The sequence below is a fragment of the Aethalodelphis obliquidens genome, unplaced genomic scaffold (assembly GCF_003676395.1).
Source record: "Aethalodelphis obliquidens isolate GAN/ISIS:26980383/991018 unplaced genomic scaffold, ASM367639v1 scaffold359, whole genome shotgun sequence".
Taxonomy (NCBI): domain Eukaryota; kingdom Metazoa; phylum Chordata; class Mammalia; order Artiodactyla; family Delphinidae; genus Aethalodelphis; species Aethalodelphis obliquidens.
In genome coordinates, this window is record NW_020838273.1 from 5,279 (window position 1) to 22,600 (window position 17,322).

General features: G+C 35.0%; 1 protein-coding gene across 3 annotated transcripts; it reads right to left on the bottom strand.

Annotated features, from left to right (window-relative positions):
- Positions 1-4,402: 4,402 nt before the first annotated feature.
- Positions 4,403-16,651, bottom strand: LOC113616696 (receptor-interacting serine/threonine-protein kinase 2-like). 3 transcript variants are annotated; one of them, XR_003431389.1, is made up of 6 exons: positions 14,882-15,796; positions 13,972-14,006; positions 13,464-13,550; positions 6,617-6,774; positions 5,491-5,540; positions 4,403-4,653 (listed from the first exon to the last, which is right to left on the bottom strand). XR_003431389.1 is itself a non-coding variant. In XM_027100096.1 (5 exons), the coding sequence occupies exons 2-5, from the start codon at positions 14,951-14,953 to the stop codon at positions 4,487-4,489; spliced, it is 447 nt and encodes a 148-aa protein (XP_026955897.1). In that variant the 5' UTR covers positions 14,954-15,037; positions 16,532-16,651; the 3' UTR covers positions 4,403-4,486. The 3 variants fall into 3 exon arrangements, 2 of the variants coding, with proteins under 2 accessions (XP_026955897.1, XP_026955895.1); XM_027100096.1 differs by lacking the exons at positions 13,464-13,550; positions 13,972-14,006 and adding an exon at positions 16,532-16,651 and having other exon boundaries at positions 14,882-15,037; XM_027100094.1 differs by lacking the exons at positions 13,464-13,550; positions 13,972-14,006 and having other exon boundaries at positions 14,882-15,792.
- Between the last annotated feature and the right edge of the window lie 671 nt (positions 16,652-17,322).

Here is a 17,322-nt window from a genome sequence, read left to right on the forward strand (position 1 = left end):
CTCCCAGCAGCCTCAGAAGCAGCGGATTAAAGCTCCACAATCAACTTGATGTACCCTGCATCTGTGGAATACATGAATAGAAAACGAATCATTCCAAATTGAGGAGGTGGACTTTGAGAGCAAGATTTATCATTTTTTTCCCCTTTACCTCTTTTTGTGAGTGTGTATGTGTATGCTTCTCTGTGAGATTTTGCCTGTATAGCTTGCTTCCACCATTTGTCCTAGGGTTCTATCCGTCTGTTTTTTTTTTTTAATTTTATTCTTAATAATTACTTTTTATTTTAATAACTTTATTTTATTTTACTTTATCTTCATTCTTTGTTTCCTTCCTTCCCTCCTTTAGACAACCAATCATCCCAAATTCAGGAGGCGGACTTTGAGAGCATGATTTATGATTTTTTCCACTTTTCCTCTTTTTGTGAGTGTGTATGTGTATGCTTCTGTGTGAGATTTTGTCTGTATAGCTTTGCTTCCACCATTTGTCCTAGGGTTGTATCCGTCCGTTTTTTTTTCTCTTAATAATTTTTTTTATTTTAATAACTTTATTATATTTTATCTTATTTTATTTCATTTTACTTTATCTTCTTTCTTTTTTATTCCTTTCTTCCTTCCTTCCTCCCTCCCTCCCTCCTTTCTTTGTACTGCTACTAATTCTTTCTTTCTAATTTTTCTCCCTTTTCTTGTGAGCTGTGTGGATGAAAGGCTCTTGGTGCTGCAGCCAGGAGTCAGTGCTGTGCCTCTGAGGTGGGAGAGCCAACTTCAGGACACTGGTCCACAAGAGACCTCCCAGCTCCACATAATATCAAATGGCAAAAATCTCCCAGAGATCTCCATCTGAACACCGGCACCCAGCTTCACTCAATGACTACCAAGCTACAGTGCTGGACATTCTATGCCAAACAACTAGCAAGACAGGAACACAACCCCACCCATTAGCACAGAGGCTGCCTCAAATAATAATGAGTCCACAGACACACCAAAACACACCACTAGACGTGGACCTGCCCACCAGAAAGACAAGATCCAGCCTCATCCACCAGAACACAGGCACTAGTCCCCATACAACCATACAACCAAGCAATTCCACTCAGGTAGTTACCTGAGAGAAATGAAAACATATATGTTCACACACAGACTTGCACATGAACAGTCATAGCAGCATGATTCATAATAGCCAATGAGTAGAAACAATCATAATTACCACTATTACTACAATAATATATGGACCTGTTGCTTAAGGGAGAGGCCAGGGCTCTAGATATAAAACTGAGCATCACTAACATATAGATGGTATAAAAGCCATGATCTGGTCTGGATCATCTAGGGGGAAAGTACAGATGGCAAACAGTAAAGGACCCATATTAGAGCTCTGAGGCATTCCAACAGTTAGAAATTGAGAAGAGGAAGAAAAAAAGAGGTAGAGGAAGAGAGGATAATAGGGAGTATGGTCTCTTGTGTCTTGGAAGGTATCAGAGGGAACGTTTCAAGGAGGGAAGAGTCAGCCATATCTAATCTGCTGAGAGGCCAAGTAAGATAAGCAGTATTTTCCAAAATTGCCATCCTTGGTAACTTGAACAAACGCAGCTTTAGTGGAGATATGAAAACAGAAGACTGATGTAAGTTTGTTAAAAATTGAATTAGAGGTGAAGAAGTAGAGACAATAAGTATGGACAATTCCTACAAGGTGTTTAGATCTAAATGGGAGTAGAAAAATGAGGTGGTAGCTGAAGGATGATATGGGGTCAAGAATTTTTTTCCTATATAAAGACAGGATATAATAATAGCATAGATCTGTATGACAGAAGAACGATCCAGTAGACAGGCAGAGATTGGCAATGCAAGAGCAGAGAGAGAATATAAAGAACAGAATGCTGGAGAGAGTAAGGGAATGGCATCCAGAGCACAAGTAATACTGTTTACAATTGTGTAAGAACACTTTTTTCCCACTGTAAAAGAGATAAAGCAGGAAAGACACGTCAAGTACAACTAAGTTTATAGATCTGGTAGTGGAACTACGAGGGAGTTCTCTCTCATGGTTTCTACTTTCTCAATGCTCAAAAGAAATACAGAACATAGGGTGTAGGAGGTTTAAGAAGGGAAGATAAGGTACAATATGCATTACCCCTGTCTTGTCTTCCTAAGTTCAGAATCTATTAAGAAAAGCCACATAATAATGAGAGATGATGATCAAAACATCACCTTTATTACTGATAAAGCTAATTGGAATCTGTCCCTTTTTAGATCTGTAGCATATGGGCTTAGTAACACTTTGTCCCTTCAGTTGACAGTTTTACTCACTCAGCTACAGGCCTCACCTGCTTCCATATGGGGAAGCACAAAATGTGTGCATCCTTTAGACAAGCTTACTTCTAAAAGGAGGAGAAAACTGAGAAGGGACTAGATAAGTATGCTTGCTTTTTCTCTAAAACTAACAAATGAGGAGGAGGAGTGCTGAGGGGCAGATAGGACTAGAAATGTTCCTCCCATGCTTTCCTTCTTAGGGATTGAAATGGAATTTCATCTTCACTTTGGAAACATGAAGTATGGGACTTACGCATCTCCTACAGTAGTACAAGATGATCATCTAAGTCTGTAATTTGCAAACTTTTGGGTCTCAGAACTCTTCAAAATTATTAAGAGCTTTTGTGTATGTTGGTCATATCTATTGATATTTACTACATTAGATTAAAACAGAAAATTTTAACACATCAGAGTATATGAAAACACATTCCATTATCCATTGGAGCAATGATATCATCATATTTAATTTAGTCTATGGAAAGATTTTTCCAGAGGATGAGAGTAAAAAGGGAAAATAATACCTTAATATTTATTATTTTGAAAAGTTTTGATTTTGTGAACCACTTATAAAAGTCTCAGGAACCAACCCCACCTCCAGAGGTCCCTGCACCACAACTTAAGAACAGGTGATATATGAGAATGGAATAATAGATGTATTTGAGAAACATAACAGAATTGCTAAGTAGAGTTTAGTGCCTAGTTTTAGCCATTAATTTAAAGAGAAACCAATGAATTCCATTTCTGGCCAAGATGAAGAAACAAGGACCAATTCACCCTCCTGCCTTAAACAACCATTAGCCAGACAAAATGCATGAAACAGTGGTTTTCAAGACACTAGATATCAGGCAACAAAGGACAGTGATCTCTAAGTGATAGGAAACAACTGAGGTCAGCTTTATGACAGCCTGACTACCCAAGCTTACTGCCTTGGGAGAGTTTCCAGCTATACTACAGGGTAGGGAAGTAAGGCGGGGCCCAGAGGAAGCTCAGAGTTGAAGAGACAGGGCTGGGAGTTAGGGTAGACGGAGGCAGATAGAGTTTATAGGACAGAGCACCAAAGAGGAGAAGTACACAGACAGAGAACTCCAGAGATCCACAGAGCGCTCCTCTCAAATATTCAGCAGCACTGATCAATGCAGGATGTAGAAGTAAGTAAGCCAAAAGCCATTGTTCTGCAATGAACAATAGGGAAAAACCAGGAAGTTTGTAGAGAAGTACTGCCTAATGGCATGATCTTCAGAAGAGCTAGAGTCTTTAGGGAATGGAGAAGAAATTATAGTTTGGAAGTGGCACTGGGGACAAAGGAGATATGTATTGGGATGGCCAAAAAGTTCGTACAGGGTTTTGTAAGATCTTATAGAAGAAGCCAAACAAACTTTTTGGCCAAGCCAATATATACATACATATATGTACATATATATACACATACATACACACACACACACACACACACACACCCTATTACATGGTTCTGGGAGATAAGAGATAAGATGTTAATCCATTATTATAGCAACTTTTGATTTTTTTAAAATACAATGCTGATGAGCACTAGACATAAGTTTTGAATGGAAAATATATTTGGTTTTTTTTTTAGTTGGAAAGAAGATTCCCAGTCTACAGCTTGTCTTTTCATTTTCTATAGCATCTTCTGAAGTGTAAAATTTTTCAATTTTTTTGAAGTTCAATTATCAAAGAATTTTTTTAATAGGTCTTGTTTCTGATGTCATATATAAGAGCTCTTTGCTTAACCCAAGATCATGAAGTTTTTCTTCTATGTTTACATTTAGGTGATGATTCATTCTACTTCTGAAATAAATCTTAATTCTATCTGATTTTTCGATCTCCAGGATTGGTCTGGAAATTCTACTCTTGCCCTTCTCCAATCAATTTTATACATAGCAGTGAGTGATATCTCCTAAACTTAAATTTAATCATGTTATTTCCCCGAAAAACTCACTTTAATGGCTTTCCATTGTACTTGGAATAAATTTCTAACCTTTTTATGATGATAGTCAACAGCCTCTCCTTACCACTTCAATCTCATCTCATAAAATAAAAACAACTTTGAATTAGAAAAAAAAACTTTTGAGCTTCTCAGCTGACTTTCGTAGTTGTTCAAGGAATATTTTATTTACAGCGTATTTATTATTTTTGTAATTCAAAAGGCCCAGATTAAAACTGTACACTAACTTAAGAAAGACGGTCTTTCATCTGGATTTTGTGCCCATCCACTTTCTATTAGAGAGATCATAAGTGCTCGATGAGGTATATCAAATGGCAAACTTTCTTCATTAGTGTCAGGTCGATGTCCTTGTGACACACTATACATAATCTGCAAAGGATTGGTGACTTCTGTCAAAACAAATATTTCATTCATTAGAAATATATTATGATTTAATATATTAAATACATTCTAAAGCCAACCAAATGAACATGAGGGAATCTTAAAATCTTAGGAATAATTCATTACTTCCCTTTCTGTCAAAGGAATATTTAGATCCCAGCTATTGCCAGACTTGCTGCCTCTTGTGGGAGGAGTTTATATCTTCACCTCTTTAATTCTGGGCTTGGCCATGTGATTTGATTTGGCCAATGGAGTATGAAGAGAGCAGAGTAAAACAGAGCTCAGCAGAGCTGAGCAGAACCTAGCAGAGCCAAGAAGGGCCACAGCAACTAATAACCCAATGTGAATGAAAAATAAATGTTTAGTTTGTAAACTACTGAGATTCTGAGGTTGTTACACAGCAAACTGACCTAAATGAACCTCAAAATAAAGAAAGAGACAATATTATCAGAAAATTTTTAAAGTATTCTTCAGTATTTGCTGGTCTTTAGAAGAAGCACTACTGAAATTTTCATACAAATGATTTTATAGCTGGAATGAATCTTAGAAATAAGAATTCAAAATTCTTATTTTGCAGATAAAAAAATGAGGACTTAAGAGATTTAGTGGCTTATAATAGAGTTAATTACTATCAGAACAAGAAGAATCTACACATTTTTCTGATCCTTAATCCAGTACTTTCCAACATACAGTGGATTCACAATGATAAACTGTTGTTTTTCTAGTGTGTTTTCCACAAAATGACTGTTAGGCAGATTTAAAATAAGTGATCTTTATTCAGATAGTTCTGAGTATGACTTACCAATACGATGTCACCTAGAATAAGGAAGTCAAAGTACACTTACCTTCAAAAGGCTGTTTTCTAGATAAGACTTCCCATGTGATAACTGCATAGCTGTTTAAGATAAAAATATACATATAGTACTTTATAAACTATTCATAATAAACTAAAATGGTACTGATTTTAAAAGCTGACTGTGAGGTACCATTTTTTAAAGTAATAATGTAGTGAAATGCTGCTTAAAGAATCACTATATAGAATCAAGATGATGAATATTCATATAGTTTTGTTTTGAAAGGGAATTAATTCAATTTGAAAAATTAGGAAATTACTGTAATAAGAACTTGAAGTTATAGGCAAGGATAACTTGTGGATGATTCTTTAACACCTAGATAAGCTATGCCCTTTAATTACATGATTCTATTATTCACACAAAATAAAGAGCAATAAAAAAGGCTGTCTCATGTAGCCCTATTCTATTGACTCTTTTTCTGGTGTAAGTACTGTCTCTTTTGGTAGTGTTAAATGTTAACTGCACTGTTTCCCTCCACCTATCAAGGTCACATATGATAAAAACCCTTGAATATTATAAATTGATAGGACAACAAGATATGCTTTAATAATTTTTAAGGATGTAAAAGTAGCTTAAGGCGAGGCATCAGGACTTCCCTGGTGGCGCAGTGGTTAAGACTCCATGCTCCCAATGCAGGGGGTCCGAGTTTGATCCCTGGTCAGAGAACCAGATCCCACATGCATTCTGCAACTAAGGAGCCTGCATGCTGCAACCCAGGAGCCCATGTGTCGCAACTAAGGAGCCCACCGCCGCAACCAAATAAATAAGTAAATAAATATTAAAAAAAAAAAGCAAGGCATCTTTATTTTCATATTTTTAATTTTTAATTTTTTTTTTTGGCTGCACCACACAGCTTGTGGGATCTCAGTTCCCTGACCAGGGACTGAACCTGGGCCACGGCAGTGAAAACCAGGATCCTAACCACTAGGCCACCAGGGAACTCTCAAAGCAAGGCATCTTTAATATGAAAAACATTAACCACTGTCTCTAATTTATTTTCACCACACTTATGAGAGAAGCATAAAAATCATACTTTTAAAATGTAGCTTCAAAATTCGGATTGATTAATCTTGTTTTTTAGACAAGGTTAACTCTGAGCAAAAGTAACATGCTGTACCTGTATATATCATGCTTGATAGTAGCCCTTGATTTTTGTCCAGGTTCATAGTTTTCAGGTGGCATATAGATAATTGTCCCTCCTTCTGGTGCAGATTTACTACTTCGTGATTGTGAGAGGGACATCATGCGCCATTTTGATAAGCCAAGATCTGCAATCTGGAAGGGAAAAGAGTAATTGAATTTTTAAATTTTCTCTTTAAAAAAATTCAAGAATTGTTTTTGTTTATATTTATTATATTTAGACATGAGACCAGAGTAAATGCTATATATATTAATATTTTATTTCTATAATAGTCTATTAGTTTCTTAACAAATTGGATTCCATAGTGCTGAACCCAACAACTCTAAAAGCAATATAAACTGACTTGAAGTTCAGCATAATATTACACATTTTAAAAGAGACTAAGTTTTGAAAACTTAAACAGGAGTATTTTTGCCTTTTATTCTGAATGAGTATATACACTTCACTTTTTGTGACAAGTAGCTTTATATCATGTGCTTTCAAAATTTACCTATACCTCACAAAACTGCTAAACTAGTCATATCTAATACGATTGTCACTGGGTATTGTTTACAACTCAGGTTTATATGTTCTTATTTATAATGTGCTAAAAATAGTATCCTTAAATTTTGAAATAAGTAAAATTCCAATATAGTATAACTCATTATTATATGATTTATGCCTACCACTAAAAGAATATCTGTTAACAATAGTATAGTTAGCATATAAAACATATTTATGGGCTTCCCTGGTGGCGCAGTGGTTGAGAGTCCTCCTGCTGATGCGGGGGACGCGGGTTCGTGCCCCGGTCCGGGAGGATCCCACGTGCCGCGGAGCGGCTGGGCACGTGAGCCATGGCCGCTGGGCCTGCGCGTCCGGAGCCTGTGCTCTGCAAGGGGAAAGGCCACGACAGTGAGAGGCCGGCGTACCACCAAAAAAAAAAAAAAAAAAAAGAGTAAAAAAACATATTTATGTCCATGACAAGGAGTGCCTAAAGCATTATCAGTGACAAACATTCTGTACTTTTGATATGTCCTTTACAGTTTTACTTCACTTGTAAATTTTGTGCAGATGCTATCAATACACAATATCTTATAACTAAGTATTTAAAACGTTCCAATTTTTTTTTAAAAGGGAGACAAAAATGTAAGAACAGAAACAATATTTAGTGAACAAAATAGTATAGGAAAACTCTGAAGACATTTAAATCACTTAGACCTTCACACGGCACAATTTAGGAGTCAACAGAGTGGAATAGCTCGAGCTCTATCCAGCACACCATTTGTGGTTCAATCATTTAACTCTTAAAATGTTCACTAGCTTTAAGAGAAGAAATAAGTTATTTAGTGTTTAGATGAATTTGAGATTAAAAAAAATTATGGCCCCACTCCAAAAAGGGAGGGGGTAGCCTATATGAATCTTCCATACAGTATCATAATAAAAGGGTAAGTCTAAGAAAAATAATTAGAAAAGACCAAGAGGAAACATGGTGCCACTACATGAAGATAAGCTGGATTGATTTCTAAAGGCAATATAATATGTGTTCTGGAACATGGGTTCTAGAGCCTTGATTACTTAGATTTACATTCCACTTCTACCCCTTAATTAGCTGTACAACCTTGGACAAGTTTTCTAATTTCTCTGTGCCTCAGATTACCCATCTTTAAACTGGGGATAATAACATAACACAGGGTTGTACTGAGGATATTAAACTAGTTATTCTAAGTGAAGCACTCAGAACAGTATCTGACACGTAGTAAATGACCCCTGTGTGTTAGTATTATTAATGTCTTGTACATGGGAATAAGCCTCTAAAGATTGCTCTTATTCATACAATACTAATAAGCACAGTACATAGTTTCAGGGCCTTTAATACACTTTGAGGTGGTATTAAGACTCTGGGGAACCGTATATCCTACTTACTTCTACTTGCCACTACAAACCCTTATTCCTCCCACTCATTCTCTAAAAGCAAAAACAGTCCTCCAGCTGCACATCTGCTAGGATAATAAGCATTACTATGAGAAGCAAAGTTTATTTCTCTGCCACAGTGAAAACTGTTAAAAAAAAAAAACAAACTGGGATGTGGTCCATCTTATATCTGACCCACAAATTGCAAACTACTGGGCTAAATACTGGTTTGAATACAGTGCTGGAGAAAATGTATTCTGAGCTTGCTTCCTTATGTGCTCCTTTTACTTCACCTAAGGTCTTCATCTATGTTTTTAAATCTCACGTAGAAAACTTAATCAGAATTCCCTTTATCAGCTAATTTAGTTTGGCTTTCACATGGAACCATATTTGTCCCCCTTCTCTATTACAAACACCATATACCAAAGACACGATTCATTAAATCTGGATCTTCCAGAGAAGAAAAAAAAGTGAAGAATATGATGAGAGGAATACAAGTTCCATGATTTCTTGAGGGTCCTGGTATCATTCAGCAATGAAGACAGAGAATAGGAATTTTTCTATTCTATACAAGATCTTAACATGCATTTCAAAGGTAAAGGTTCTTTTTAGCTAAAAAAGATGATAAAAGCAACAAGAATTTACTGTATTAGCACAGGAAACTATATTTAGTATCTCAAAATAACCTATAAAGGAAAATAATCTGAAAAATATATAAAACTGGATCACTTTGCTGTACACCTGAAACTAACATAATATTGTAAATTAACTATACTTCAATTTAAAAAAAGATTAAAAAACTAGAGGAAATTAAAACACACTATTCATAAAAATCATCCATAATCTTATTACCCTACCAGAATAGCTATTTGCATTTATATAACACTCTCCATGTCTGTAAATTTATAAAGTTATCAGTAAGAAGCTATGAGGAATAACTTTAAGTATTCTTAGAAGTTCCACACATGATGGACAGAATAGCTGAGAAATCAAACATGGTACATATAAACATTTATTTCAAATAAGCCTACCACAGGTTCATTTGTATTTAAGGTGCACTAATTGATACTGACCAGCAGATAAACAAATTGAATGTATTCTTTTTAAAGTAGAAAAGTCCTGGTTGATCTTAATTGGTAGTATATGTTTTTCTTTTAGATACTATGTTTCTGGTTAGCATTCCAGTATTTTACTTCAAAAAATTTACTTCAAAAAACTGTAGCAAGGTGTGTTTCCATTTAATTTCATTAAGTATTTTAAAAGATTTTTTGCACTTCATTTAAAGGCCCTTCCAAGAAGATAGGTAGATCAGGTAACTGTTACTTTTTCATGAGTCACTGATAAACTTTGACTTTTAAGGGACATTTATAAAATAAAAAGTAGAGACACACAGGATGCATATAAAAGAGTATCATAATTTATAAGAATAGTATTAGAAAGGTCACAGTTTTGTATGTGCTAAAGCTAATAAAAGTTTAGAAAAACACACAAAGCCAAACTATTTTAAATTCTATTTATTTCAAAGAAAGACCATGGCTACCCTACTGATCAATGAAAAAGAGAAAGTAGGGATCATCATCACCTATTACTTTGCTTCTGTTTTCTGTATCAAGAATAGTTTCTGGACTGAGATGAAGAAAATAAAGTCCAAGGAGGTTGAAAAGTTTATAAAGTACAAATCTCAGGTCATTTTACATATATTTCAGGTTTAGTTAGAATACTCGCAAATACCTCCATGGTGATGGAAAGGTATTACAGGATACGAGAAAAGCAAATGTCATTCTGATTTTTAAAAAGGGAAAATAATATTGATTTTGCAAATCTATATATTGGCAGAGACTACCCTTAATCCCAGGTTTAAAAATTTAATGAAAGGGTTACTTTATGAGTAATTGATAAAAGAGCCAGAAAGAACTAATGAAAAATTATATTAGCCCAGTGATCAATTTCAGACCTCATGCGACATATCCCAAGTACTTGGGATGTCTAGCACAACACTGTTGCTCCACAAATACTTAATAAAGGAATGACAGACTTCATTTCCTTTTTTGTCAGTAGTACTACTGTCAAAGAGTAAACGTTAAAACAGTTTGTATATTATAAAACATTCTGAGGTACTTTAATAATATCCTTGACTATTAAATTATCAGACCTATCAGGTATATATAGAAAATCTGGAATTCATTCATTTGTTCATTCAACAACTACTTATTGAATGCTTCTATACGGCATATGCTAAGCAGGTGGCAGTGAATAAAACAGACTACATTTTAGTCTTTGTGAAGCTTATTATATTATAATTGGGGAAGACGGTCAATAAACATATTAATAAAAATGTTCTGTAAGATGGTGAAAAATACTATGGAGAAGCATTAATCAAGGTATGAGGATACAGAGGAACTAGGCAGGTTGTCAGGGAAAGCCACTCTGATAATAAGGAAGAAAAGGAAAGGGAGTAAGTCATGAGTATGTAACAAGGAAGAATAAATCCGACTCCATATTGGATCTGTTTCTTTTACTTTAACCTTTGTATTCTATTGCTTTTGCTACAAGTTAAGAATGTTGCCTATAGCCTGAAATATACAAGACAGCCCATTCTCAAGGCTCTGACCTTTAAGGGTATAACACTTTTCTATTCATACAGAGATAAAAAGTTACAGAACAGACAATTACATTTGTCTTGTTGGACGTTTACAGGAACATCAAGATCTGACCTACATGGACTGCTGCAAAAACAAAGGAGTCCAAGAAATTTGCAACAACCAACCACACCCTCTCCCCTTTTAGTCTGAATTCTAGCTGGGGTAAGGTGGTTCTTTGGGACACTAGTCCACCATCTTCTTGGTCTACCGGCTTTCTGAATAAAGTTGCTATTCCTTGCCCCAACACCTCGTCTGTTGATTTACTGGCCCTGTCCTGCAGTGAGCAGTATGAACTTGGACTTGGTAACAAGGACACCTGGGAAAGCAGTCAAGCAAGGACTTTTGTAATATTCTAATGGGAAAAAATGGAGAAATATGGGCTGTATAACAGCTCTTTTAGGAATATTCCAAACAAAATGAATGCTTATTCTCCAAAAGCCCTAATTAATAAAAGGATTGATATTGACCTGAAAGGAGGTTTTCAGACCATGTTGTGTAGCTCTGATTTGAGCTCTGTACTGCTTAATAGTTAATCATGACTTGAAGATACAAAAAAGCAGCTAATTAAATTTGAAGATGACACAAAGCTGGAGGACAAAGTTAAAAATCCTTGGGCTACAGAAAAAACGTTCAAAGAGGTCTTAAGAGCTGAAGTTATCACCCAAATCTAACAAGATAAACTTTGATGATGTCCAGAAAATATCCTGTGAAGTACATGACAAGGAGACATGACTTAATTAACAATACATTAAAAAAAAAAAAGAAAGAAAACCTCTCAGTGTTTCTTGTTGACACTGAGCCCAACTTGAATGTTGTTATAGGACTGCCCCCCAAAAGACGAATTAGTAAGGAACTATGAATACGAAGTAAAGTATTTAAGGACGATTCTACATTTATCACACCACATCAAGGGTGTAACTGACCAGGACCCTATGAGGCCTTCCTGGGACAGACCTCCCCCCACATATCTACTGCTTTAGCTCTTCTCTAAAGTACCTAGATAATAGTATCTGATGCATATTTCCTGAGTTTTTCAGATGCTAAAACCACCAACAAATGGAAGAAATTAACTACTTGATGATCATGGGCACGTAATCCCCAGACCTTCTAGCACCTAAGGATTGACCACCATCAACCAATCAGAGAATTTGTGCAAGAGCTGACCACATACCCAAGGTGTGTCCCTTCCTCACCTTGCCTTTAAAAATGCTTTGCTGAAACCCTTTGGGTAGTTAGGGTTTTTTCAGCATGAGCTACCTCTTCTCCTTGCTTGGCCCTGCAATGAACCTTTCTCTGCTCCAAACTCTGACATTTTGGTTTGTTTGACCTCACTAATGTGTTGGCCACACAAACTTGTGTTAGGTATATATGGGTACTTTGATTAGTTTTGAGGATCAAAATTTAAGAGAGATTTAAACACAGATGCATCTAGATAGCACCTGGGATTAAAACCTATGTAATAAGGAAATTGGCTGAAGAAACTAAAGATGTGTATAAGGGAAAAGTGTATGTGAGAAGTAAGGGGATTATAGCTAACTTCAAATCTCAGAAGGACTGTCAGGTGGAAATAAAATTGGACTTTGAACTCACTTTATCACTAGGACCGATGAGTGGAAGCAACAGAGAAGGAGTTTTGACTGATCGCATAAAAAAATGTCACAGTCATTCAGTTACGGAGCTTAAACACTCTCTTGTCACAGGGTAACTGCCTTGGGAGATGAGGGATTGTTGTAGTGAGGATTCAGAGGACCAGCTGATTAGGGGACTAGAATAGGTCACTTCTACCTGTATGGTTCTATAACTGATGTAATAGATTTGTCTCTTTTTTTTAAGTAGTATTGAGGCAGCAGCTTGCTTCTCTCTTCCTTTACCTTCCATTTTATTCTAGGCAGAGGGAGTGCCTTCAATAAAGGTTTATTTTTTCACTTAACTTTTCTCACACTTTTTATATTTATTTTTCTATTGTTCCAACTTCCTTATTACTTATTTGAACATTTTTGGATACTTATAATAATCTTCAATTATGTATATTATTTGAAGTGTAGCAAAATACTATGTAAAAATAAAGTGAGTTACATTTAGTATTAATTTCTCAGCAACTGCTTTTTATTTGCTGTCATCAGTTACATATAGGGTAACTGAAATCACTACTCCTCTGGTGCCTTTAGGTATCTAAATCTTAAGCTTTATGCAAAAAATTAATTCAAAACAGATCACAGATCACAGATTTAAATGTAAAACATAAATCTATGGAACTTTTAGAAGATAACATAGAAGTAAATCTGCAATACCTGTGGCTTTGTGAAGAGTGCTTAGACATGACAGCAAAAGCATGATCATAAAAGAAATAAATTACAACTTTTGCTCTGTGAAAGACCCTGTTAAAAGGATGAAAAGAACAAACTTTGGATTGGCAGAAAATTTTTGCAAACTACATATCTGATTAAGGACTTATATCTAAAAATTATATAGAACTCTTAAAACCCAATAGTATAAAAGCAAAGAATCCAAGTAGAAAATGGTCTTAAGATATGAAGAGATGTTTCACTGAAAAGGATATAGAGATGGCAAATAAATAAATAACAATATTCAACATTATAGGAAAATGAAAATTAAGACCATGGTGCTATATCACTATACATCTATTAGAATGCTAGAATAAAAAACTATGATAATACCAAATGCTGGTGAGGGTGCAGAAAAGCTGGGTCTTATATACATTGCCGGTGGAACATACAACGGTACAGCCACTGTGGAAAGTAGCTAGGTAGTTTCTTAAAAAGCTAAACATATGCTTACCATATGACCGAGCAGTTACACTCTTGGGCATTCATCTAGGAGGAATGAAAACTTACGTTTGTTCAAAAAGTTGCACAGGACTGTTCATAGGAGCTTTATTGTAATTGCCAAAGACTAAAAATAACCAAAATATCTCTCAACAGCTGAATGGTTAAACAACTTTTGTACACCCATACCATGGAATACTATTCACCAATGAAAAAGAAACCAACTGTTGACACAAGCAACAACTTAAATGGATCTCAAAGGCATTATGCTAAGTGAACAAAGCAGTCTCACAATATCACACACTGTATGATTCCATTCATATAGTATTCTCGAAATGACAAAATTATAGAGATGGAAGACAGGTTAGTGGTTGACAGTAGTTAGGTATGATGGAGGGGAGAAGGTATGACTATAAAGGGGTAGCATAAGTGATATCTTTCTTGTGATAGAGTCGTGCTATATCTTGATTGCTGTGGTGGTTACACAAATTTACACATGATAAAGTGATACAGAACTATATACATGCATTGTACCACTGACAAATTCCTGGTCTTGAAATAGTACTATAATTATATGTGATGTAACCACTGGCAGAAATTGGGTGAAGGGTACATGGGACTCCTTTGTATTATCTTTGCAACCATCTATGAATCTATAATAATTTCAAAATAAAAAGTTAACAAAGGTATAATGGACAATTTAAATTAAGAACAGAATAACTGTATTTTGAACCATAATTTTACCAATGTCTGTAGTCTAGGAATAACTAACTCACTGCAGCAGGAAGAAGTGGCAGTGAATTAGGGGCTATGGAAAAGGCAGAGATATTAAATTGGTAAGATAGAAGAAATAACTAAAAAGTCTTTAAAACTATTAAACACAAGGATGCAGATAAGCTTTTTTTTTAAAAAAAAGTAACTACCTTAACGTGAAATTCATTATCCAATAAGATATTCTGAGTCTTCAGGTCATGATGAAGTAGAGGAGGATTCATATTGTGCAGGTCATTTACACCTAGTGCAATTTCATGCAGAATACGAAATCTTAATGGCCAAGGAACATCAGGATATTCATTTTTCTTCATATATGTGGAAAGAAACAAAACTAAAATTAGTGGCCAAATTTATTTCCACTTAGAAAATGAAATATTCCATGAGGAAATATAGTATTAAACTAAATATCTGGTATAATTAAATTCAGGGCAAAAAATACTCATTTTCTTATATTATCAATTTGACGTTATTTAACATCCTTGTGTCTTACTTTCCTCAATTATTAGAGAAAATAATGACTTTACAGTACTGATATTTCCTTTTAGTTTATACTGGTAATGCAACTACATGGTATGGGGTCTTTCTTCAGTTGAGACAGTTTTAAATTATTTTTTATCTGTATAATACCCAGACATATATTTATACTCATACCCATCTTCCCATTCTATGGCTTCTTATCAAATAACTTGTGCCCATGAATGTGTACACACACACACACACACACACACACACACACACACACACACACAATTTGTTTCTATTCAAACTTTATATTTTAAGTTTCCTATTAATATAAAACCATACTTGATTACGATGATAACCACTGCATCAATTAAAATTATGACCATAATATATTTACTTACTAAGCATTAATACTTCATATTTTTAAATCATATATTTACTTGCATTTCAGCTTGAAAAATTAGCATTTGGGAGTTTTGCTTTTGTGAAGGAGACAAAAATCATCTTCATTTCTAAGTATATATAACATAGAAACATTAAAAATGTAATGTTTTCTATTTCCTGGTACTTACAAGTGACAGTCATCTGAAGTTTCTTAAATGTTTTCTGAACATAAAAGTTAATACAGCTTCCCAGGAGAATGAACATACTCAGAAAAATTAGATAATTTGGGAAAATCCAACAATGAATCTTCAGGGACCATGCCACTGGGTACATTTTACTAAATAATATGAAAAAGTATGCTTCCACTGAGCTCAAAACTGTTCTTAAGAATTTTTTTTCTGCAAATGGGTCAGCTTATAGTTCATTGATTAACTAACTTGGCAGGGGAGTGGCTCAAAATACTTGTCTTTACATAGTATTTTGATTTTTTTCATCAATCTTTTGTGAGGTTGGGGGAACGTGCTTCAAGATAAATCCTGACCTAATAATACAGGACACCAAAAGAAACACAAAACACAAATGTTCAACATTACTTCCTCTTGTATACACAGATTCCCATCCCCTTGAGTAACTGAATCTTTTAATCTTTAAAAAGGTAACTTTTTCTGAAAATTATATAGTTTAAAGAAGTAACAAGGCCTCTCTGCAGTATAGTGCTATATGGAAGCTTTTGATCATGGAGAGGAAGGTAGATGAGTGCTCACTATGTATTTTATGATTCCTTCCAGGAGTCAGCAATCCCCCTGTAGGAGGCTCTAGAATTTCTAATGGGCTCCAAATTTGGGTACCAGAGCATCTACTGTGGTGCTGGGGTATGGGAAGACAACATTAGAATTTATGCTTATACTCATTTAACAAAAGGAAACTGTGTTTAATTAGTATTTGTATCTTACTTGCTGTGTTGGTTACACAAATCTTATGCACTGACACTAGTTACTTTACTCTGTCCTTGTTTCAGATGGTCCTGTCACAAACAGAATGTGTTGTATCCTGAAATAAAGAGGAAGTCACTCCATGAGTGGTGACAGTGGCACCCATTCTCTCTTGTTTGCTTATAGAACACTGTGATGTATCAGAATTTAGGAGTGTTCAGTGACTAGATTTTACAGATTATGTTACTACTCAGTTTTAACTAAAGCACCCCTCACAAAAGAGACCGAGTTCTTTAAAAATATTTCTTGACAGAAACTGCAGGCTAGAGATAATCTTAGTAATATGAGAGCAAGCAAACAACAATAGATGGATACACATATTTTGAGAATGAGGACACCCCCCACAACCGGGCCATATTTGTTTACTGATGGGATTCACAATTAAAGCCAGATAACTGATACCTTGGGAAAAAGGTACATGGCTCATGCCATTGTCTATTATTGGAAAAGCTCATGTATTTGATACTCAGATTTATTTGGTCTATTAATTCAGAACTTTATGAACTGGTATTATTAACATTTAATTTGAACCCTACATTGTCTTTAACATAAAATGAAATCTGGCTTAAACTAACAATAAATTGTATGGTGTGCAGAGTTTATCTTTTCTCTCTCCTGTTCCTCTCTTACATATATATACATGTGGATATTAGAATTCAATGTAAACCTCAAGAACAGTAACCTAAGCAAAATAATCTAGGTCACTTAGAATGCAGGGTCTGATTCCACAGTATTTTTTTTTTTTTTTTTTT

Coding starts and splice junctions, on each gene's coding strand:
- LOC113616696 (XM_027100094.1), bottom strand. CDS start 15,043: ATGAAGAAAAATGAATATCCTGATGTTCCTTGGCCATTAAGATTTCGT. Junction 5,541..6,616: donor ATCAAGCATGATATATACAG/GTACAGCATGTT, acceptor TATCTTAAACAG/CTATGCAGTTATCACATGGG. Junction 4,654..5,490: donor TAGAAAACAGCCTTTTGAAG/GTAAGTGTACTT, acceptor TTGTTTTGACAG/AAGTCACCAATCCTTTGCAG.